This window comes from Coturnix japonica, chromosome 6 (genome assembly GCF_001577835.2).
Source record: "Coturnix japonica isolate 7356 chromosome 6, Coturnix japonica 2.1, whole genome shotgun sequence".
NCBI lineage: Eukaryota > Metazoa > Chordata > Aves > Galliformes > Phasianidae > Coturnix > Coturnix japonica.
In genome coordinates, this window is record NC_029521.1 from 24,934,748 (window position 1) to 24,958,911 (window position 24,164).

A 24,164-nucleotide genomic window follows, 5' to 3' on the forward strand; every position below is an offset into this window, starting at 1 on the left:
AGCTTCAATTTTAACACCATGTCAATCAGTAGCAATTCTGCTGACCTCATAAATAGTATTTTTGTTGTTTGTTTGTTTGTTTGTTTACATTTTGTCTAATGGAGAAGGACTCTGACACCTTGCTTCCATATCCTGCAGTGATGGCCATGTGTGCCACTCACCTGAGAATTCACCCTCACAGCTTCAAATAGCAGCAAATATTGCCACAGCTAGATTACAGATATGTAAATGTGATCTAAGCAAATAAGGTGTGTAATTAAAATATTGTGTGATAGTTCCAGAGCGCTTATGTAGATACCCAACTCTTTTAATAATAAGGAATGGTTTTGATGGGCACCTCTAGCCCTGTTTGCCTGTTTGTCCTGGAGACAAACTCTTTGGTAAGAAGAGACCATCACTAATATGTGCCAGAAGTGTGTCGGGGAGGCTGCTGGGCACTGCTAGTGCTGACAGCTGGAGCACTGGGTTTCCATGGGGCTACTGGGGAAGGTGTGAGCAGGCACTGGAAGAGCCTCCCAGAGCCGGCTGAAGAAGTGCTCATGCACATGTGGGCCTTGGTCCTTATCTGTGTGGAGACAGCCATTGACTTCAGTAGGAATATTTGCTTCTCGGGCTCTGGGAAGCTCTGGGAACATACTTAGCTAAACATGTATTTATTTCCCTGTAACTGTGTCTGTTCATGGTTTCACCTGCAGGTTCTTACTAGCAAATAACTGCAATGAATGAATGAAGCATCCAGGCTTTCAGTACCTTGGCACCAGGCTCTCAGCTCTTGCATACCTCATGTATAACTTGCTTTAATGCTGTGGGAAGCATTGTCAGAGAAATGAATCTGCACGAGTCATGCCTGAAGAGAAAAGCCCTCACGCTGCACTGCTGTGAGAAGGAAGAGCCTGCCGTAATGATTCCTCCTTGTAGGACACATGCGAAGGCAGGAAGATTAATGGACTGAGCAAGCAGTCAGCAGAATATCATTCTTTCAAGTTGTGCCATGAAGGTACAATGCCTAATGTTGTGAGGGGGAGGGACAGCAGCATTCCAAACCCATTTATCAGAAGGCCATGTGTCTTTCTGCTCATGCTGTAAGACAGTGAGAATCGCGCACCACTGCAAAACATAACTTAAGTGCTTCAGATTTGCAGTTATCGGGACTTTAACTAAAAGTCGAGCCCTAATCCTGCACATCCTTGCGTGCTGTAAGCACAGCTGGCACAGCCAGGAAGCCCTGATATCAGCACCCAGTATGATTTCCTGGGGCCAGATGGAACATATTTTGATACAGGGCATTTAATCGAGCTTCGACGGGAATCAGCTGGTTGTACAGCCCAGCTCTAAGGGGGAAGCCGCTCTGTTAGGATTCCAGCCCCCCACTCCCGGCGCTCCGCCCTTCCTGACTGCAGACTACGTTTCCCAACGGCCTTAGGGCGGCGGGGCGGAAGGCGTGCTGTGTTTCGGAGCATGGCCACCGGGGAGCTGGGCGGCAGGTCGGCTGAGAAGCTCTTCTCCCTGAGCGGGTTGTTCGCTGTCTACAAGCCCAAGGGGCGCACCTCGGCCGCCGTGCTCAACCTGCTGAAGGAGAGGCTGCTGGCAGGTAGGTGGGTGGGCGCTCCGGCTTTTGGATGGCAGTGGGATGGGCAGTTGAGCTCGGGGATGTGCCTGCCCCTTCCTGGGTCCTGAGGTTGTTTTGTAACGCCTTCTTTTCATTTCTGTTTGCAGAAGCTGGTGTGCAGACAAAACATAACAAAAGGAAAAGGCAAGCCTTGAAAATTGGACATGGTGGAACTTTGGATAGTGCAGCTACAGGAGTTCTGGGTAATGAGGAGTGCAAATACAGTTACAGAACGAGCATGGGAAGCACGTGTGTGCCTACATGTGGAGGTGGGGGGGTGGTTTGGGATACATGCAGTAGACACTGTGGCTCTGGGTTACTGGAGTTACATTTGTCCATATAAATGAGTTACATTTAAATTACATTTACGTTACATTTGCATTCAGGCCCTGGGTTACATTTCCTTTTTGATTAATTGTACACATGTACATGTTGTTTCAAAGTTCCTGAAATAAGCAACTTTGTTGGTTATGGCACACATTCATTACACAACATCCCACCATGTATCCCACCATATTTCCTAAATATAGGGGTTTGTTTTGTTTTTAGTTAAGCTGGGGATTCATAGCCATCGTAATTTTCTGAAGTATTTGTTCTTAATGCGTTTCTGGGATTTTGAGGGAACCTTTGGGGGTTATAAATAAATTTGTCAAATAAAAAATGAGTAACAGCAATTCAGGTGCTGTTTTCTAGAGGCTCAGTGCAGAAGTGTTTTTTTGCTTGCTGTCCTATCTTGCTCGTTAAAGAACAGTCATAGACGATTTCCGCAGACTCCTTCCAACCCTTGTGATTCTGTGTGAGGTTTCACTTTCTAATCATAGAATCATAGGAGACCTAGGTTGGAAAGGACCACAGTGCTCATCTCGTTTCAACCCACCTCCTATGTGCAGGGTCGCCAACCACCAGACCAGGCTGCCCAGAGCCGCATCCAGCCTGGCCTTCAGTGCCTCCAGGGATGGGGCAACCTCCTTGGACAACCTGTTCCAGTGCATCACCTCCCTCTGTGTGGAAAAACTTCCTTCTGATATCCAACCTAAACCTCTCCTGTCTCAGTTTAAAACCATCCCACCTTGTCCTACCTGTAATAGGAACAGTACTTTCAGGGAATGTTTGCGGAGATTGTTGCTTGTTGAAGTCTGTATATGCTGATAATTGTTCTGTGTCACCTGTGAAGGTTTTGAAACATGCCCCTCTTGGGCTGGAAGGGAAGCACTAACAGTTCTTGTTCTGGTTTCCTGTGCTGTGTGACCACTCACAGGACAATACCGTGTATCTGGCTGAAGTGGATGCTTCCATTTTGCAGGGATGTTCCCTTTGAGCATGCTGCTGTTCATTGTGGGAAGTCAACAGCATTGATCCAGAGGAGAAGAAAAATCTCTTGTCATCCTTAATTGCTTCTCCTAGTGTTCTCTGATATCCATCAGTCTCCAAAGCCAGCTCATGTGGTATGACAAAAAGTACTTGGGTTTGATATGCTTGGTAAAGACAGAAGTGCATCACCTTAATATGGTATAGATCGATCCAAGAAGGCACAGGATGCTTCATTCCACTGCCATACAAAGCACACAGAGGAAAATCAATGGTAGTTAGATTGGAAAAGACAAGACTAGAGAGGAGCAGGAAAGGCCATGTGTTGAGATATCTTGGGGATTTGGTTAAGATGATTAAGAGAAAAGAAAGAATGTGAGAGAACACATCTTATGAATGACTCAATTCTGCCTTTTTGTTTGTGGTAGGAGGGGGAGGGAAGCTTTCTTTCCTCGTGCATTGTAGTGTAATAAAGTATTTATCTTCTAAAATGTAACCTTTTGTTCTTTCCCACTGTTTCAGGAGTTGCATATCTGCAACTTCATTCATTTGAATTGCTGATGCAAAGTCTTGCTTGGTGTTCAAGGTGTACTGCAAATGACTGGGCAGATGCGCTTTAATATTTCTTTTTGTATGCACAGCAAGTGTAGATGAGGAAGAAATTTGGAGGCAGAGATCAGTGATATATGGCACGAATGATGGGCAATTTATGGACCAGGTGGCAAACGACAGCCCTGTGCTGGTGGGGCCCTGTGTCCTAGGGAAATCTAAGCCATGTATAAAGAGGAAGTGGCAATACTTCTGAAACTGAAGTAGGTATTTTTAAATCCAAGTTATGAGTGATGTCAGTGTGTTGCAAGAAAACTGCCTGGTTATAAAGTTTTATGTGAGCTTATCTCCATTTCTCAGCCTTGCTGTAGTTCTGTCTAGTGAATTTGACAGGAACAGGCTGAACTGAAGGTACACAGAAGTGCAAGGACGAGGGTGTGTGTGACTGTAAAAACCCTGAGGAGCAAGAGGAGAATTACTGAGAATAAGTCTTATGAATCTCAAGAGTGTTAAGATTGAGAAATAGAGCACAAACGTGATTTTGGTTGATTTTTTTGTTTTGTTTTAAATAGTAATTACCAAGCTGGATGCTTCTGGCTTTTTGACTCGAGTGAGTACAAAACTGATTTGTTTCAAATTCACTTAACTCCTACAGTTTTATTAAAATTAAGGACAGAAGCTGTTACGTATTCCTTAGCTTGTATATGAAAAGAATTTCCCCTTTATAGTTCAGGAAAGGTGACCCTTTATTATTTAATAGTAGGAGAAGTGTGGAGTAATTCCTTACTTTCTCATCAACACTTTCTTTTTCTTTCTTTTTTGATATGACACAGTGGAGAATTTCTGCAATGAATTGTAGTAGATGGAATGGTGATGTTCTCAGAGATGTGTGTTGTGGCAATGTATCTGACTCATCCCTGTTCATCTTCCTTCTATTGTCATTGTTTCTTTGGATTGCTGTATGTGGAGCAAATCAATAGGCTTATCCAAGGCAAGCACCTTGTAGTAAAACGCTTTGAAGTAAAATGTAAAATACCGCCTTTTCCCATCTGCTTTCCTTAAGAAGGCCTGACTGATCATTACTTTGCAGAATACTGATTTGGGATGGAAAAAACAATGGTTTGTACCTATACAATAATAGGGGGGCCAGACTATGAAAGATTTCTGACAGCCTGGTTGGACCTTTTGGTTAATTTGCTTTGTTGCTGTGACTCCGATAAGCTGTTTCATTATGCTGTCTTGGCTGTGTTACTCTTTGCCTCTATCAGCATTTGAAAGGCCCATTTTACTTGCAGTGCAGTCCAGATTCATTATTAGTGAGCCAAAGCTTTCATCAAATGAGAGACGGGGTTAATTGCACTATCTGTTTCTCTGGTGATTAAAAGATAAATAAATCTAGGAGTCGAATTAAAGCATTTTGAGAACTAGGTGAAGCTTATTTGTCTTCTGTGGTAAACTTCTTTATTTCTCTAGTACCATTTTCTGAGCATCAGAGCTTCTCTCGTAATGGTGTTGAATAAGGAAAATGCAAAGCTGGTTTAGATGTGTAATTTCTCTTTCTGTCTTTTGCAGTGGTTGGTATTGGAAAGGGAACAAAATTGCTGAAAACTATATTGGCAGGTTCCAAGGTAAGGAATGTTATATGATCTGTATTAGTGCTTGTTTGTTTAGTTTGATATCTGTTTTTCTTTCAAGGAAGAGCTGCACCAACATACGAATATCTGAAATGTCCAGTATAGTCATTGTAAATAAGTATGACTGTTCCTTTTTGTATTTAGATTCGTGTCTGGGCTGGTCATTGAATAACCTTTATTTGTCTTTATTTTGCTGATGAGTTTTAATAAAGGAATAATTCCTATTTTGCAGGAAGATAGCTATAATATTTTGCTATTTTCAGCAAAGAAAGATTGAAAAGCCATAATAAAAATGGCACTATAAGAGATGATTTTGGAGGATAATTGTGTATGACAGTTCAGTTTCTGGTTGCCTCTCATACATGTAGATAGCAGAACTATGATTTAGCTTACAGTAACAGATGATGTTTCTTTCTTCTTAAATGCCAGGAGGCACCTTTTTGGAATTATGTCTTGTTTGTGACAGTAGCTTTCACTTCAGATTCTGCCCACTTTAGACAGGTGATCGACAAACACATGGACAAGCACATGTAAGAAGTTAAAGGGAACAAAAGCCTTCTGGCTGCATGAGATAAACCAGACTGGAGTCCTGGCAGATAGCAATCTTGTTGATTGCTGCTTTCGATTAGTTGTGCTGCGTCTTTGGTGACTGTGCTCCAGATTGTGGGTATTGCTTACTGAGCAGGTGCATGTTCTCCAGGAATAATCTGCAAGTGTTGATTCCTTCTTTGCAAGTGAAATTCTGTGGTTTTGGCCATTACTTTTAAATGAGAATTTTAGGTAAGTCTGACGGATAGAGAAATCAATTAAGCCTTCCTATCTTGTACTCAAGGAAAGTCAATAGTAGGCTCAGCAAATTGATAGCCTTTCTAATGCATTTTATTTTCCTGTTTTTCCTGTTCTCTTCTGGTATGAACAGTAAGCAGCTGGAGTTGGATTTACAGTTGAAAGGTGAGAAGTTAGATGATAAATCCCAATGCGTGTTCTGAATGATTCAGACATCACATTTCTTATAAAACACACGTTTCTATCTGAAAACCTACAGACACCTGGATTTCTTTCCTTGGCTATGGGCAGAAGAACTGAGATTAAAATTAATTTGGGGTTAGAATAGATATTTGAATAGGGGAAAAAAAATCAAATTTTAATCTTTGCAATTTCAAGAATAAAGAACAGCAATTCAGCTGAAGTCAGCTCCTGTGTTTTGCATGATAATCTGACCAGTTCTTGCTTCCTAATTGCTTGCACTTGAGTGACCAGAACCTAAGTGCATCCAAGAAGAAGCATGCTGCAGCAGTGAATATTGCTTTTGTAGCAGCTTCTCTACCTAAGCCTGCTGTTCTGGGAGGTTTCACCAACGATTTTGTATCCTCCTTGCCCTCTGTTGCAGCTGCCTTTAAAATCCCAGATTTAGAATTCTTCTGGCCTTGGCTTAGTTGATACTTCCATGTGTCATCCATCTCCTGTGACCTTTTTCAGTAGATACCTGCCTAAAGCAGACTGGTCTTAGTTCTGAGAGTCTATGGGTCAGTTCTGAAAATAGGACGATATCCAGCTCTTCAGGTAGAAGTGAGTTCCCAGCCTTCCTTAGGAAATGATTTATCTTGTAGTGCTATATTTTTCTTTGTAAGTCTAACCTTCTATCACTTGATGTCTCCCTTCTGAGAACTTGAGAGAGACACTGAACTAATTCAGCTAAATTATGTCATCACAGGTGAATGTGCGGAAATTCTTGATTTCTAAACACCTTAAAGAGCCTCTTAAACTGATTTCTTTCAGTGGAAGCAGCTCTGGTGGATGAAGTAGTTTCTATTGTTTTGACAGAAGACAGCATACGTACAAGCTCTTTTGTGACCTGTTAGCTCAGGAAGGCTTAGAGCTGCTATTACAAGAAGGTGGAAAGGGGACACAGAGGAGAAATGAGGGGTGAGGACCTTCCATCAATGTCTTCCATCCAGATCTGCTCTCACCTGGCATTAGGTCAGTGCACACTGTGCATGAGTGAAGATGCATCCCGATGGCAGATCTACTATTCATCTGCAACTGTTCATGTTCTGGTGTGGCAGAGGGTGTGAGGTAGCTAGCATCTGCGCCAGATGGCATAGCAGTCATAAGCTTTTGTTTGGAGCTTGTCTGCCTCAGCTTTCTTACTTTCCATTTATACTTTGGTGACTTTGGCTCACGGTAACTCAGGAGGCATGAGGAAGTTGATGCATCTGCTGCAGGCAGCTGCCTTTAGTTTTGACTGTGCGTACAATAAAGGCTCACGTCTTAGCAAGAGATCTGATGCAGATAAATTAACAGCTGTCTAAATAGATTTGAGGATTTTTTTCTAAATGTTTTATGCTTATGCTATAAACTTGTACTCTGATTTCATCTTCTTACCACTGTGGAAACTATAGTGTCTGCTGAAGCTTTTTCTTTTATTCTGCTTATTTTGATAAAGATTTGGCTGGACTGGCTGGGCGTCTCTGGTTAGGATTTATTGTTTCATTATAGGAATGTATCTTGTAAAGAAACAGTTCAGTCTATCATTGTTGGCAGCAGAGCTATGCTGAGTGGCCAAAACGTATGTTTCTGCAGTAAACTCCATATGGTGGCTCTGCCAGAGATTGGACTGTTTCTGTATTTTTTTCCCTTAAATGTTGTGTGAAACTTTCCTGTCTCTGTGTGGCAGCTATGAACATTATCACTCTATTTGCAACTTATGCACATTATACAGGGAGTGTTACTCATCCACTGTAGATTGAGTTCTCAGCTGGTGCTCTGTTGGTTTGACCTCCTTATGAATTAACTCAAAACAAATACAATTGTGTAGCCAAGGGCAATACCTAGTAGGTAACGTTCCAGACCTCACTGAATTCTTAGTATTTATCCAGAATTAAAAATATATGTAAGCTGGTTTAGTTTTTGTTTGCTTTAATTTTTTTCAAGCGAGAGGTAAGAACTGAATCCTTTTGGAGAAAGATAAATACTGAACATTTAATACCAGTTCCATAGGGAATTGCTCTTCCATCTCACATTTTGGGATTGGACTTGCCAGGACTTTTCTCACTGCATTATTCAGAGTATTTTATTGTGTTTGCAAAATATAGACAGTAGAATGAGGAACTATTTCCTGCTTCACCAGGAAAATAAGTAATTTTTATTATCATAAATCGTTTCAGTCTTGTGGGTGACTGGTCTGTCTCAAACAAAATACAGAAGTGGCTTTTTGGGATGGACAAATGGAGCAGAGAGCGCTAGCTACTAGCACGATTTCCCAAGTGGTACTTATGTTTTAAAACCTTTTATCTCCTTGAATGTGCTGGAATGTTGGTACAATAAGGAGAAATAGCTGGGGACTTAACAGAAGAGAAGAATAAAGGAATAGCAATAAGAAGTGTGATTCTCCTTTGTGCTAACGCTTTCTGTTTGGAGATGTCTTCCAACAATGCAGCATTTATTTTTAGATGGGATAAAACTGGATGATTAAAATGTTTAGGCTTTAATTCTGTGTTTATTTTACATTCTTTTCAGTGAGGTAGCATCTGGGCTTGCCCCAAGCATTTTATTTGCATCTTAAAAGTGTGAATGAGAAAAGGACTTGGCCATCCATCTAACTGTGCTTGAAATCATTGCTTCTTGATGAGCAGAAGGCACACATGCTTTATTTTCATCTGAGGGTGTACGATAATGTCATGGTCTGAAACCCCAAGAGCTCAGTGACATGAGGGGGTTTTGGTGTTTGCACAAGTTTGGGTATGGAGCACTTAAAATAGAAAATCTAATGTCAAAAGTTCAGGCTTCTCCAGAATAGAACACTATCCTAAATAGATAATAATAATTAAAAAAAACCTCTGGAGAGAGTAAAACAATCTCAAATCATTGCAAGGGCTAGAAAGAGAATATGGACAGAAGAAGGATATGTCAGTGATGTGTGACAATTTAGACTTATTATAATTGGAAAAACTTTAGCTTTTATGAATCCTGGATGGGAAGTGATTACGAGTTCATTGACAGGCCTTAGTACTTATCATTTATACTTCTTTCCCATGAAAGAGGGGTAGAATGTGTGTAAGAGTAAATTGGACATCACATATAAGAATTTTGGAAGCATAGAATTGTTGGAATTTGAAGGAACCTTTAAAGGTTGCCTAGGCCAGCTCCCCTGCAATGAATAGGGGCATCTACAGCTTGATCAGGTTGTTCAGAGCAATGTAAGTCACTTCTTGCGTTGTAATTTGTGGCTTAGAATTTGTGTATTGCAGAATTGTTTCTCCTGGGGGTTGAGACCAGATGCTACAAAACAAGGTGTCCATGAAAAAGGTTGTTGCCTCACTTTCCTTCCTGTGATTGTCTTACTGTCCTAAAGGATTAGGCTTTAATTTGTATCCCTTTACTTCTCAAACATAAAGGTTGCTAGCTTTCTCCATTGAATTTATTTATTTATTAAGTCATTCACTTCCATCTTTAGGTAATGAGTTCAATCAATTAATAGTGCATTGAAAAGAACATCTACTAGTCCTTGTAAGAAACAGAACTAATGAACCCCTTTCTTGTGACTTCATTTGCTTACAGCTCGTTAGACACCGAAGCCTCGTGTGGGCAGTTTGGTATCCAGGAATATAGAGGGGCTCCCTCTGGGACCTCTTTCTTTGTGGAAACTCTAATAGGTGGTGTTCTTTTTTTTCCTCTTCAATCTACCTATTTTCCTGAGATTTATAAGAACTCAAGATCTCTGAGAACTCTATTCTTCCGCCAACATTTGTGTGTTTTCACATTAATATGTACAACATGATGGTATAAGTGCTAAATCTTAGGCAACCCTGTTTTTCTTTTTAAAGAGGCTTTTTTTCCCCACTGTTTTAAAATGCATTTCTAAAGCAGTTTGTGCTCCGGTTCATGTACGTGAATTATGAGTGTAAGAAAATAGAGTTGACTTTCCTTTTGAAGGATCCTCTTGGTTGTGTGTGCTCTTATTTTAAATATAAAAATCTCTCCTGCATCACCAGCAGAGATCTTTGCCTCATCTGTCTTTCTTTTGGAGCTAGTAAGATCAAAGCTATGTATTCATACAGTGCATAGGGATGTTCTGTTTTCTTTTTTTGTATTCTGATACTTTTAACATTCTCTCGGAAGGGTAAGGTTTGTGGGTAGTAGTAATGCTTTTTTTATTAGATCTTTTGGTATAGTAAAGACAGTCTGGCATTTGAACATGCAAGCACTTTCTTGGGTCTATAATAGAAGATATGGATTTTAAAATTAAATGTAATTTCAGACATGTTTTGAGAGGTAGGTGTATTTTAGACCGCTTCTAAAAGAAAATGCATTAATGCTCATGCCTGTGGTAGACCAGTGGTTTTGGTTGGGCAGGCAGATCCAACAAGTAGCACCCCAAGGGTGTTCCATACGTACCGATGGGCTGCATTTTATGACCTGCTTTAATAAAATGGAGCAAAAAAATAACTTAACTCCCATGTGGGTAGCAAGGTTCTTGTTCACAACCATGTGAACCAGGCTTCCAGTCACAAGGCTGGGGCATTACTATTGCTTGCTGGGTGGTTCTTCACATAGTTTTTTGGTGATGTTTTGCTTCCAAGCTGTGCTCCTTCCATATCCAGTGATTTATATTTGTCGAAGGAATCCAAGTGGTACTGGTCAGATTGCAACCCAGCGCTTTCACATGGAAATTTTTACTCAACACCTTCTTGTTTTTTCACTCTGTGCTGTTCACCCTTTTATTCTCACAACTCCTTGTTTGTGTTACCCCACTCACCCAATTACGGGTCTGACTGAATCTGTTTGTACTGAGATGGAAGAAGGAGCAAAACAGAGTGCTGTACGTGGCCTGCTCACTTAAACAGTATGGACTGCAGTGACATAAAGCACCAGTACTTTGCTAGCGTTCAAGCCCAAAGAAATTATTATTTCCTTACAAGGAGGGTGGGAGAGGAAAGAAAGATAAGGTTATCTCCTAGGGGAAGGAGAGTGCCTGGTGTATTATACATTGTGGAATGTGAGGGGGTTAGTGTGAGGTAACATTACACTGTGTCATAAATCCAACATCTCTATTGAGCCCAACTTTTTTCTGAGCCCAGTGGAGTTATGAATTTCAGTTCCCAGACTTGTTTTGAAAGGTGTTTTATTGGTTTCCCTTGAGTAACAGGACTGGCAGATCAGAGGAGGAGTGATAGTTTTATGAGCATTGTTAACCTACAGGCAGATGGATGTGTTTCAGCCCTTGTGGACTGGGTGATTCATCCTGACATGCAGTGGTTCCTTAATTTCATCCATTTAGGTATTGTATTTGTGTGTTCAGTAATGTACATTGCATTCCTGAAATGCAGATAATGGGGCAGAAAAGTCTTGCCTCTTCTGTTACCTGGTATTTTTATGGTATTGTGCAAGTACAGAAGGAGGTCTTAGGTGAAAATCATTATCTCTACAACTAAAACTTGTCCTGCTTATGTCTGTAGTCTATTACAGCTGTAGCAAAATCCTGCTGTGATACTGTTTGCTTTGTGTTTTAACCACTACTAACACCTGAAAATCTTAGCTGAACAAGAACTTGCTGTTAGAATTCCATGCCCTCTTTCCAGAGGCATCTGGCTCACTTATGTACACTCACTTATGCATGTTTTTTCAATCCTGTGTGTATTATTGTGTGTTACTGATAATGATTGTCCCAAGATATAAACTAAAGATCAATGTCAGTTTATGGAAGTACAGTCTTCCTTCTTATTTTGGTACCAGGAAGATGCATAAGAAAAAGGCTGGGAGGTTGCGTGTGTTATGTTATTTTTGTGTTTTGAGAATGTGCAGAAGGTGTTATCAAAACTTGAAGCGGTGTCTGTACAAAACAAAATGCACTGAGCAATGTGAAGCCCACACAGTGAAGCATACAGAAATTGGAAAGGGCTGAAGCAGTACCTGGAAAAAGTGGTCTTACCAAATACACATTGGTAGCCTCGTCATTATCTGTTATTTCAGTCAGGTGGTATATTTCTTTTAGCCTGCTTTTTTTCCTAAGAAATAATAAAAAGAAGTTGATGTGAATACCTGCTCTTTCCTTACCTGCCCAGTATCCCCAAAACACAGTTGTAGAGCAAGAAGCTGTTAGATGGTACAGACAGCTTTCCTGCTGCAGTACCATTAGTAAGCTGGCTTAACATGCTGTGTATTGCTCAAGTCTCTTTTATGTTAACCCCAGAGATCTAAGCTATTAATAGCTCAGCTCCATGCTCTATTAATATTCACACTTTTTTAAACTGTTGGAAATATTGCACCTATTGTGCTGCAGAAGCTCTTTCCACCAAAAATGCTGAATGTTCTAAGAGCATGCTGTAGTGTGACTTTTCTTTCATTTGCGAGGTCAGTGCTGCCCTTTCTCTCTTGACCTTCCTATAATTGTGTGTGTCTGTGCTACACATACAGGTATTCCTTATGTTCATTCATTCAGAAAACAAAAAAGCCATAAAAAAACAAACCCAGGGTAGCAACATGGCAAGGCCTTTTCTATTATTAAAAGCCTAAGGAGAAAAAAAATACATGAACAGGTTTAAACAGCTGTTCTGCATTGTTGTCTGTAGTGCTCCCTTCAGGTGCCAAAGAGATGCTCTTAGCTCTGCCTTTTAGAACTTGCAGCATCTTTGGATTCACCAGAGGCTTCCCTGCTTTCAGTTTTATCTGTGAATTTTATGTGTGTGAAGTTTTACCCCCTCTGGAGATGCTGTCTTATTTCTGGGCAGAGAATTATGAATTTGCTTAAAACTGTTTCTCAGCCGGGAGCTGAAGGCTGTCCGGGTTTATTTTGTATGCTCTGCAGCGTAGGCGCTAGACAGCAGAATGAGGAAATGGGTAAAGAACAGGTACTGAAGCTGAAAAGAGAATTTAAGAACCAGCCTGAGATACCTTGGTGAGTGTGATAGGTTCCTACAAGACAGTGTCAGGAAGGTTTTAATAAATAGACTTTGGTTTCCATGCAGCCATTACTGCATGCAAGCCTTCAGTGCCCCCTTGGGTATTATGAGCCTGTGTTGTGTCCATGAGTGACACACAACCGTGATGTTGTCTAGGGGGACCAAGTATTCCTGTTGTTGTTGGGGTTGTTTGGTGTCTGGTTGTTTTTTCTCCCACTGCTTTCCTCCCCTCCACATAACACCAGAACTTAAACTTGCTGCCTTCTTCAGTTACCCCTTTGTCTTCTCTCAAGTCCAGGTAAAGCATCTCCTCTGGGCTTCCTCCTACTGGTGGTTCTGCTCCTTCACTTTGAAATCCCATCACCCCATGTGCTTGAACTCTTTAAATAAGCTGACATAAGAGGTCAGAAAATCCTGTTAGTCCACGAGTAAAGATCAGATAGTTCTTTAGCAATGACAGTACAATTACAGCTTCTGGCAGAAAATAAAATTTAGTGCAGGCTTAGCACAAAGTCAGCTTTTTTAGGATAAAAATGGATGGTGAAGTTGCAATGTTTGTGTATTTTAAGTGGGCATGTTTAGTGTTTGTTAATTTTGAACTTGTTTTATCATAAAATACTGAGCTTCTCCCTAATCCCGCAGCCTTAATTTTGCCTCTGTGCAACCTGCTTTTAAGAGATTAGGGCTCTTTGTTTTTAATATATTGAAATCTACTTAGTGCGACTGCTTTGTTTTGGAAAATAATTGAAACTATGGCAACCTTCTTTTCTTTCAGTGTTTTTGTCTATCTCGTGTACTCTCTGTTTTGGTGGATGTTAGCATACTAGAAACCATTGGTACCTTCAAATGTTATGGGAAGAGCAAATAGAAATTATGCAACTACTAAATCCAGAGTATGCGAGTTGTACTTTACATGTCATGGCACACAAAGTGAATGTCAGGTTAAAACTGAGAGTTGACAGCCTTTTTGATATCTCAATGGCCTAGGTCTACAAAAATATCACTGCATGTACCAGACCTGTAGGTTGGATGGAGCAGACACCAATGCACTACTTGTAATCAGTGCTTGCCTGATCTCATTCATGTTCCCTGAAGCACTTGGGTTTTCTGATTTGCTGTTGTTGTGGTTTTCTTTTTTTGTTGTTGTTCCTTCAAACTTGTCAGCCACGCGCAGGCATCACTTTGCATAAATTGACTTTCTGTTTCTAGCAGCTCTGGTTGCTCTTTCTTGGCTTCCAGTCTCTTGCATGTGGGCCGGAGCCTTTATTTATTTTCCTTTTACACTTTTGTGTTCAGTTGCTGCTGCGATTAGAAAATGGGTCATCCTTGGATGAACTCTTTTGAACTGTCTCTTGCAGGAGTTTGCCTTGCTTCAAAGTTCCTGCATTGGGAACCATCTTAAAATCTTCCTGACAGCTACTGGTGACCTTATTTCGTAACTCTGTTTCTGCAGAGTTCCTCCAAAGCATTTCTTCTCCGTGTCTGAGAAAAGCTTTTAGACATGTTGTAATTTATGATTTCAACTGTCTGGCTTCTTTCCCAAAATAATAATAAAAAAAAGCTCTTTGATATATTAACAATTAAAATGGAGAAGTTCCGTTCCACGTCTGTCTGGCATTCACACAGATAAGTGGGGCAGGCGTGCCTGGCAGTCAGCCCAGGGCCTTCAGAGCTGTATGGCTGCAGAAACTCATGAATAGGAGACGGCTCTTCCTCCTCTTCTTCCTCTCACATTTAAATTAGTGTACAGGTAAAGTCCCGTCCTTTCTCTTGCTGTGTTCATACTTTCCTTTTCCTCCAAGCTTGTAGCAGGATTTGTCTTAAATTGGATTTAGAATCTAAAAGCCAAATGATTGCTCTTCTATTAGTAAGATGTTATTGTAGGCATTGTATTTATCGATTGTGGGAATTCTATGGTTGTGGCTGAAACAAAATTTCTCAGTACGTGATCTTTAGGATTAGTTGAGGGTTTGATGCTTCTTTCTTCAAGGTTCTTGTCACCTTGTTTTCTTAGGCACAGCCTTCTAGGCACGTCCCTCTGCTCACAGGTGTGGCAGCAGCCGTGTGGCTTCCAAAGCACAATACACATCTTTCTCATCTTGCTGGGGTTGCATGCACCATGTATTTGTATATGTATACCCCAGTCTGCTGAACGCTTTTCATGTTACATCGTCATCGATTGCAGTGTTTGTCATCTCAAAGCATCTTGAGGTTGTTCCTTATACTTGAAGGCTTCTGATTGCTTTGTCTCTTGTTGCACTTGTCATAGCATCAAGAAAAATGTTTTCTAGACAGCAGAGATCTTTAGCCATTCCCTAATGCGTGATGTGGTATGAAGGTCTGTATCCCCTCAGGGTTATGATGTTCTAACAACTGGGAGGCTTTTGGGACAACTGAGAACACCATTAGAAGTTGAAATTAATGCACGATGCTTCAGTGTATACAGGATATGAGTGGGAATGCTTCATCTTAGCTTTTAATGTGCCACGCTTGCATACTGTAGCTTCCTATAAGGGGAAGCTGAGATGCTGGTTATAGTCTTTAAACCATTTGAGTCTTGATCTCTTGAGATAAGCAGGGGGAAGGAGCATAAGGGCTATCCATTGGCAGTGTGCTCTGATGGGCTGCAGAAGCTGGGTTGTTTCCTCTTGCAGTCTGGATTTGTAAGGCTTTTCCACTGCATGCAAGATCTACTACCTTGGCTTTTTTGTTTCAGGTTGAGTGGGCTGAAGTCAGCATTGTTGTGAGCCATTGCCAGCTGTGTTCCTGCAGGAATTTGTAACTTGAGAGCACAGGAGGAATGTTGCTAGATATGTTTTATGAATCCGGAAGAAATAAATGATTGTCAGCGCAAGTGAGGAAAGGTCACCAAACACTTGCTGGATGACTCAATCCATTGGGCAGTTGTGGGGCTGTGTGAGTTAGAGGCTAAGGATTGTGAGTGCTGGATTTAGACACAAAATAAGAGGAATGATGGATTAAATCTGGACTCTCATCTTACCTTGTATGATGCCTGGGTCCAAATACTAACAAAGGGGAAGTAAACCCTATTAAGTGGTTAGTAAGAATTATGGTGTATAATTGTAGATGTCCAAGGACGCTCCAGAGACTGATATGTAAACCAACTGTAATTCTTAATTTCCTGACCTGTTCTACCCTTCTTAGTGGATTATTGTATTTCTGACTTGAGTGTTTTGTGACTCTTTGAAGGCTCCTCTAAGGAATGACAATCTGTGGCTAGTTTTAAGGGTTTTTTGTTTTTGTTGGTTTTTTTGGCTGGCTTTTTAAGGACGGCTTTCTCTTTTTTTGCAGAAACCAAAGGGCAAGTCAAGTGTTGAGCTTTGGATTGTGTGGTTCATACTGTTTGTGGTTTTCATATAAACATATTGTATTACCTGCCCACTGCTGGGAGATCAAGTGAAGCTTATTATTAAAACAGGCAGCCTGACCCAAAACAGAATTAGGAAGAAAAAGTGCATTCAAAATGAAGTAGTATCAGTATTTTCATTTGGAGATGTTTAATCAGAAGAGGTACAAAGTTTTCAGATTTTAAGTTCCCCCAAACTGCTCAGATCATTCACTGTGCTATAATCGTTAAGATCCTCTCACATTTTTTTATTAACCTCTAGAAATAACTGCTGAATAGTGTCTCTTTCTAACTGTGCTATTAAAGTTAAGAACTAGATCATTAAATGTCTCAGAGTGCAAGCAATTTTATGGTCCTAAAAGCAGATGATGTACTGTAAAGTTGTTTATTGTGGAATGGCCTTCAAGCCTTCATCCACTCTTCCTTTTCTTTTCCATACTTTCCTGAAGTAAACATGACAAATTACAGGTAGATATTTAAATGCCTGATTTTGCAGTTTCTGGTGATTTAGGCATCTTCAGTGTTTGGGGAAAAAAGTATACTTTGCTTAGCATGTTAAGGCTACAGTTATTTTTATAGTGAAGTGCAGTCCACTGCCTCTTGTCTATTTCTGCTGCTTCCATTTACTGGCAATTGCTTGAAGAAATACATTCAAGTGGCAGGTTGTCACACGGAACAAAATCAAGACATGTCTTAGTAGTCACATTCTGTAGGTGTGATTTATATTCCCACACTGTTATTGCTTGAACTTGTTGGTTCCTTTGCAAGGATATGGAAAAGAATAAATTGCATCAAATTGTAAAATGTTAGTGCTTCTACCTGTCTGGATGCCTTCCAGTCAAATTTGGCCAACCAGGTTCTGAAAGGTGTCTTTTTATGACTTGGTAAAATTCTTACTTGCTCAGCTGTGGTGATTTAATTGAACCTTGCCAGCTTCAGTAGGTTCTGTGTTATGCCCACAGCCTGGCAGTAATTGTGGGTTAAATGTGGCAATATTGACTAGAGCTTCTGTCCTGGGAACAGGTTGAGTGCTTGCAAGCTACAAATACATGTTGAAGATAAATCTTTAGGCAATAGCTGCTTGAGGAAATGCCCTGAAATAGAAGTATTCTTTGAAGCCTTTGATATCTATCAGTGGCCTCAATCTCCATGTGATAGGCATAATGACCTTACTGCGTTCCAGGTGTTCACAACTCCTCTGGCTTTAGGCTATTGTATATCGATACATTTTGGGATTGAGCTGTTGTAATGCTGTAACTTGGAACCTTGGAAGTGGTGTTTTGCTTTCAGTTGTGAAGTTTTGTGTACTATGAAAACAAACAAAAAGATTGTGATAGAAGAGAAAAATTGTGCATGAAAAGTACTCTACTTGGCTTGCTTAAGTATTGATATATGATACCTTATGGAGACTTTCTGGTTTTTAGCATGCTGTAGTTTTCTTTATGATGTGTTTATACTTAGGAGTCAGATCAGTTGTTTCTTCCTTGGCTTTCTAGAACTGAAGTTGTAGGCCCATGTAATGCAGCATTCAAACATCTTTTGAGTTCCTTCTTATCTCTACTTTTGCTTACCCAAAGGTGTAATTCTTCCTGGTTTCATCTGAAGTATTTACTGTTTTGCAGGCATTTAAAGAAATAAATAAGAAAACCTTGAAGATCTGATTGTTCTTTTATTTTTCCTTCCCAGAAGTACACTGCCATTGGACTACTGGGCAGAGCTACTGATACGTTAGATGCTACAGGAAAAGTAACTGAAGAAAAGCCTTATGGTAATCACAAATGAATCAATATGCTTGATGTTATTTGAAGGCATAAACGGACTATGTCATGGAAGAGTGGAAATGATGTTTGGGGCTCTGTGAATTAAATTTAAATGTGAAATCAAACTAAGATTATTTCATCTTCAACTTCAGTTCTCATCTAATTCAGTCCAGCTTCATGCAATTATGTCCAGTGTGAGTGTTCATTTCTTGGCCGGGGTGGGGGGAGAAATCAGTACAGGCAGTAGATTAAGAGGGAGAAAATAGAATTGAGCAGGACTGTGTCATTTTAAATCTTGAGCAGGCTGACAAATGGCATGCTGTGTCCAGTAAAATTTTCCTCTTTCAGTGTGTAGTCTCATGAGTCCTCTTTTAGTAACGCCCTTCAAGGCCGGCAGAAGAATAAAGTACTCAGATCTTCCCTCCAGGATGTCTGTTTAACTACAGACTTTGTGACATAAAATGAGGATGGCATAAGCTTCCCTCTACATATGTTTACCTACCAAATCTTGCTCTTGCTTGCAGTCTGTGTCCTAGCAACTTTAGTGTGTGAAATTTTCTGAACCACAGAGCACAGCACAGGGGCTTAGGAATGAAATACATACGGAATACATAAGTGATGAAAAAGGTGGCTTGCATTCCATTATTCAGCCCTAGTCTCCTTTCTTCTGTAGTCCTTCTTTACACAAGGCATACAAGCATGAGTTTGTTGTCCAACTTAAACCTCATGAATCAGTCCAAATTGCATTATTTGCTGGGCAGTGCTATTTAGAGATGTTAGAACATTTGCTTTTGCTTCAGAGTTTCTCTCTGAGCTTCTAAAGACCTGAATGCCAGCATGGTATTGAGAATTTCTCATTGCCAATATTTGGTGATGACTGTTAAATGCTTTCCTGGTCTTTTCTAACTCTCAAAGTGGACTGCTGTAGCTCTGCTGCACTGAGTGTTCACTGTAGAATGCTCACAAAGAAACTGTGGATTACCTTTTCAAGTAGATGAAGCCCCCACGGTCAATTTAAAAAAAAAAAAAAAAAAGTAAACTAAAGTTATATGAAACACTACTCTTGCTTTTTAACTCTGACTTGCCTAGGGCACACTGAATATACAGTGTTTTCATGAGCTTTTCTTCCAATGGCAGCTGTTTTTACAGTACCTTCTACCTCTGCACCGCATCTTGCATTAAGTTGGTTTAGCTTTTTGGTAGACTATCTGCCATGTAAGCTTGAGGAACTAGTTTGGATTAAAAACAACCTTTTTTTTTTTTTTTTTTTTTGACTTGTCATTTTGAAAACTGGTATCAGTCCCGTGGCAAAGCTCAACATGCTCTTTCACAGAAAGAAGTATTGGCATCGATGAGCCAATCAGTGCTGGACTGGGGACACTGCTTCCTTTTGCAGGAAGAAATGCTTATGAAATTGGTCTGCTGCATTCCTTATTCAAATCAGATTCTGATTCTTCCTAAAGAAGGATTAGAGAACATGTGTATTCCTTTTTCCTTCCTTTTCTCCATGCTACCTGTGTATTTTCACTTTCCTTCCTTACCTTCCAGTAAAGCAGGTATTTCTCATCTCCAGTGTTTTCTCAAAAAAGCTTGGGTAACTCACTCACCTCTAATCTTAATTGCTACTCCGGAAGCATCTCAGCATCTGAGACAATTTTCAGCATTTCTTGACATCTAGATGGTTCCTGGGAGATGCTGAGCATCTGCTAGGGAATGCAAGCTCTGCAGTGCCAGCAGAATGCAGGGCTGGGACCTGGAGCGGAGAGGGCAGTAAAACAGCCTTCAGAATATGTAAACCTGCTCTGTAATAATTCCACTGGACTCAAAGAATAAAGTGCCTGAAGAAAGTTACCTTCTATGAGAAAGTACCAGATTGCAGTCCTTGAGGTGATTCTAGGTGGCACTTTGGAAAGCTAAATGTTGTGGGCTAAGTTGATCATAGTGAAGGATGTGTTGGAGAGAACTGATTGGACTTTATTCTTCTTGGACTTCTGGTAGTTTTTGTTTGCGTTTTTTTAGCAGAGAGAAAACTTGTATTATCACATGAGATTTACTTAAGGTTTCATGCTGCTCCCAGGCTATCGGTTGCTGACTTTGGAAGCAGCAAGGGTTTTAGTGTTTCCCAGATATTTTCTTAGGAACTCTAGTGTTTGTGGCCTTTCTGTGACTACAAACAGGAATGTGCATTCTGAAGCTCGCTTCCTCCCAGCTGCTCACAGACTCCAGATTTGGGGAATAGAACTCCTCAGGGCTTTTTCCATGTTTCTGCTGATTATGCTACTCAAACTTTTAAATGCTGTTCTTTCAGCATTCTGCTTGTCTGTTTGCAGTTACATGCTGCCAGATTGAACTGAGGCCAGCTTCTGTAGTTTCCTTGGACAGTTGTGGCTAATTCTTCTGGCCTTATATTCTGCTTTGGTAGGGCTTGTTAGCAAACGCAGGGCAAGGTCAAGTGTGGGCTTCTGGAGGCTCTGGCACCTTTTGGTTTGGTAACTTCTATGGCTTTCTATATGATTGCAACAGGAGAACATTTCTGCAGTCATCAGCACTCAGAAGCACTGCTGTTCTTGAAAGTTTTCATTCTAGGAGCCCCGAAGCATTCTGGGTGTTTTTAGGATATTGGAGTTTTGGGTGCTGGTAGAATCACAGGGGAAGTTCCAGTGGAAGAAGCAGTCTGTGTTTCTGTGTTACATCATGTAACCCCACTGTTGGTGTAAGGAGTTAAGGAAGAAATTTAGAAAATAGTGATGAATTAAATTTATTTCAAATAGTGTACACACAGAGCATCTGTGGTCATTTTGTTTGAACCTAGGGCTGTCATTACTCCTGGGGATGGGATGCATTTGTCCCGTGGGACGAACTGAGTCCTGAGGCAGGGCAACAGTTCCTTAACCTCTTCTGAAAGTACAGAGCCCAGCTTCTAGCAAATCTTGTGTTCTGGGATGTGGCAGATGAGAATATTTGGCATTTGCAGTCAGGGTAGTGGGGAGGGTGGGCTTATTCTTGGTAGCAGGAATGATAAGGATCTGCACCAAGTATGTACTGCAGAAACCTCTCTCTACCCCTTGATCTTAGAGAGTAGAGAAAGGAAGTCACACAGGAGAGAAACTTTGGGAACTGCAGAAACTATTCATCCCTTATGGATGTGCTTATATTCCATGCTTAACAGTGGGCTGAGTCACTATGTTGCTCTAAATTTGCTGTGGAGAGGAGCTGTTAATGTGCTAAACTCAAGCCTATGCCCAAGGGAGGGAGCTGGGGGCACAGGGCCAGAAGGGAGATATCTCTGCTGGGCAGGAGTGAATTCCCTTCTACCTGTATGGTGGATTCAAGGAGAGTGGGAGCTGAAAGGCAGTAAAGGAGTTGGTTTGCAGTGTGGCTCTGTGCCCTGCACAGCCTTGAATCCAGACTATTGTTTGGGACAAATGCACAATTTATACTAGTTTAGACACAGTGCAACTGTTTGTTTGGGTCTGGATTAATGGGGTATTCATCGGTGTCAGATTGCTGGGTAAAAAGTCCATCAGCTTCCTGTAGGGATGAGCAAGAATCCAGCACAGCCCTTAGCACAAAGGCAATGCATGCTGGAGCGGAAAAAGTAAAAGCAATACAGTTTCAGATTGTTGGAGTTGAATTCTGACTACCTTGAGCCATGATGTATCACAGAATACAAATATGACTTATTCTATATCTCAGTAAACTCGCCTGTAAATGTCTAGTTTGATAACACACTGCACAGCTTTGTAAATGGCTTTATACATAGTTCCTCGCCTGGGGATTTCTTTTTCCTTAGACATTAAATACTAAAGTCTAGCCCGAAACAGTGTGGAGTTTACAAGAAGGCTGACAGGATCACTGGCATCGAATTGAGTCAAGCTAACTTTTCTCTATGATTTTGTTGTGATACATTGCTAGTCTACAGTAATGCAATCAGGTTGAACTGATGGTGTAAGAGGCCCTTCAGAAGAAGATCCAGACTTAATGTGCAAGCAATTCTGTCCTTTCTGCTCCACATTTTGTTGTGTGTTGCTCTCTCTCAGTATCCCTGGCTGACCTGTGTGCCTTGCAACCTTGCTGTTAAAAGCACTTCTGGAGATGGTGGTACTTCTCAGGGACAGCAGGTGCTCCTGAGGCTGCAGATTGTACATTGTGGAAGGGAGGTTCTACATTGCCATCTTTGGAGGTTTCAGTAAAAGAGACTTCTTCCTTCTTATTTTCAGCATGGAGGACATCTGTTTTGTAAGGGCTGCAAGTGCAGCTATTCTTCAGAAGTTAATTTCACTTATGAGGCAGAGGACTAAAGTTACTGAAGTGCGTTGTGGTTACAGATCTCATGTACAAAAGCCATGTACAAAAGTACAAATAGTTTCTAAACAAATTAGGGATTAATGTAAGTTCTACTGAATAGCATTTCAGAGGACCAATGCAATCAGCTACTTCAGTTGTAGCCTTCTAATAGAGATGGGGCAGGTGTGTAGGTGTACTCTTAAGAGAATGGATTTCTAAAAGTGGTTACTTTCTCTTACAGTATATGTTCAGTACAATTGACTGACTTGTAGATGCTCACCAAGTTATTGTTATTTGTAAGTTAGATGTTTGACGGGGGAATTTAATGTGTTGTTTCAGATGCAGTCTTTTCCTTTGCTGGGCAAGAAAAAAGTGCAATGCTTTTGTTTTCCAGTAACCTGCTGTATTTTTCCCCTGTGCTTAGGCACTCTTAAAGAGAAGTTCCCAAGGCCAGATGAGCATTTTCATCTTCTCAGACCCTTAGCAAGGGTTAGAATGGACAAGATTTGTAATTTTTCTGTAGTTCCCAAGAAAAATTAGTTTGTAGTCCTGATAGAGAGAAATTGCATAACGGAACTATGTACGTAGGGATTTCTGCCCTTCTGGAAGAGTCCAGACTGCCTTAATCACCTTGGACTGTTTGTTCCATCTTGTTGCGCTAATTCACACTCCTACCTACATTCTGTTTATCTTCCTTTGGCATTGTTCATCCAATCTAAATTCAGACGAGGGGAACAGCTTTTCATCTGTTTGCAAAACATGATTGGTGCCATTAGTCCAATGTGAATAACCATTGTTAACACACTTCTTTTCTTTTGACAGACCAAGTAACAAAAACAGATCTTGAGAATGTGCTGCAGAAGTTCACAGGGGACATAATGCAGGTTCCTCCACTGTAAGTTCCACAACTTTCTGAACTCTCAGATGTTGGGACTTGCCAACAGGAGTTGATTATGACAGAAATAAAGTAGAGACATTTTGGCAAGAAAGTAGAGGCCATGTAGACTTAAAAGTTTAATGTTCGCAACTGTAGGTTGTGCTGCTTTGAACATCCAGCTCAAATGGCAACCTGGAGCCTGTTTTGTTTCCAAAGTAGAATAGCAGTCTTAAGTAGCTCTTGCAGGGCTGGGGAAAGTTCTGTCCTGTCTTCTGGTTAGAAGGGGAAGCTTTGAGAATTCAATTTTAGTTACAGAATAGGGAGAGGCTTACGAACATCAGCTTGGAAGTTCCTTAAATGTCTTCAAGTTAGTTTTCTGAATACTTTAGAGTAGGAATAAATTGTTAGTGATTTGAAATTCTGTAGCTTTACCATTTTCTTGTAGTCAGGTGAGCCATGGTAACTGGCAGTATGCAAGTGCTTAGCTTGTGACAGATGGCTTTTGTGGTGATTTAAACTAATGTGCTTTCCTCTGCATTTGCATTGGCTTGGTTACTGTGGCTCCACTGTGAGCCTTGTAAGGTCAGTAATTCAGGAGGTGTTCTGTTTGTGTGACCTTTTCAAATTACCTTCCAGTAATTTGAGCAAGATCATTTTCGATTTTGTTATAGCTGTCGTTCTGTCAGAGCCAGAGTGAGAGCTTTGGATAAAATTTAATGTTCTGAATGAAATTATTGGATTATGCTTTTGTCTTGAACACCCCAGAACAAGGCCACATAACCTGACAGCTGCTGTTCAGGGAAGACCATAGTCTGAGTAAAGTTGAGCCCAGTGCTCACCCCAACATAGCACTGAAGTAGCATGTCCTGTAG

At 40.8% G+C, this 24,164-nt stretch overlaps 1 protein-coding gene across 1 annotated transcript in view; it reads left to right on the plus strand.

The window, feature by feature from the left end:
- The first annotated feature begins 1,345 nt into the window (after positions 1–1,345).
- Positions 1,346–24,164, plus strand: part of TRUB1 (TruB pseudouridine synthase family member 1) — a 30,251-nt gene continuing 7,432 nt past the window's right edge. Inside the window, exons 1-5 of the mRNA XM_015867393.2 lie at positions 1,346–1,591; positions 1,717–1,812; positions 5,039–5,094; positions 18,055–18,136; positions 23,238–23,310. Of these exons, the coding sequence (XP_015722879.1) occupies positions 1,459–1,591; positions 1,717–1,812; positions 5,039–5,094; positions 18,055–18,136; positions 23,238–23,310 (440 nt within the window). The 5' untranslated portion in view covers positions 1,346–1,458. The remainder of the gene's footprint in view (positions 1,592–1,716; positions 1,813–5,038; positions 5,095–18,054; positions 18,137–23,237; positions 23,311–24,164) is intronic.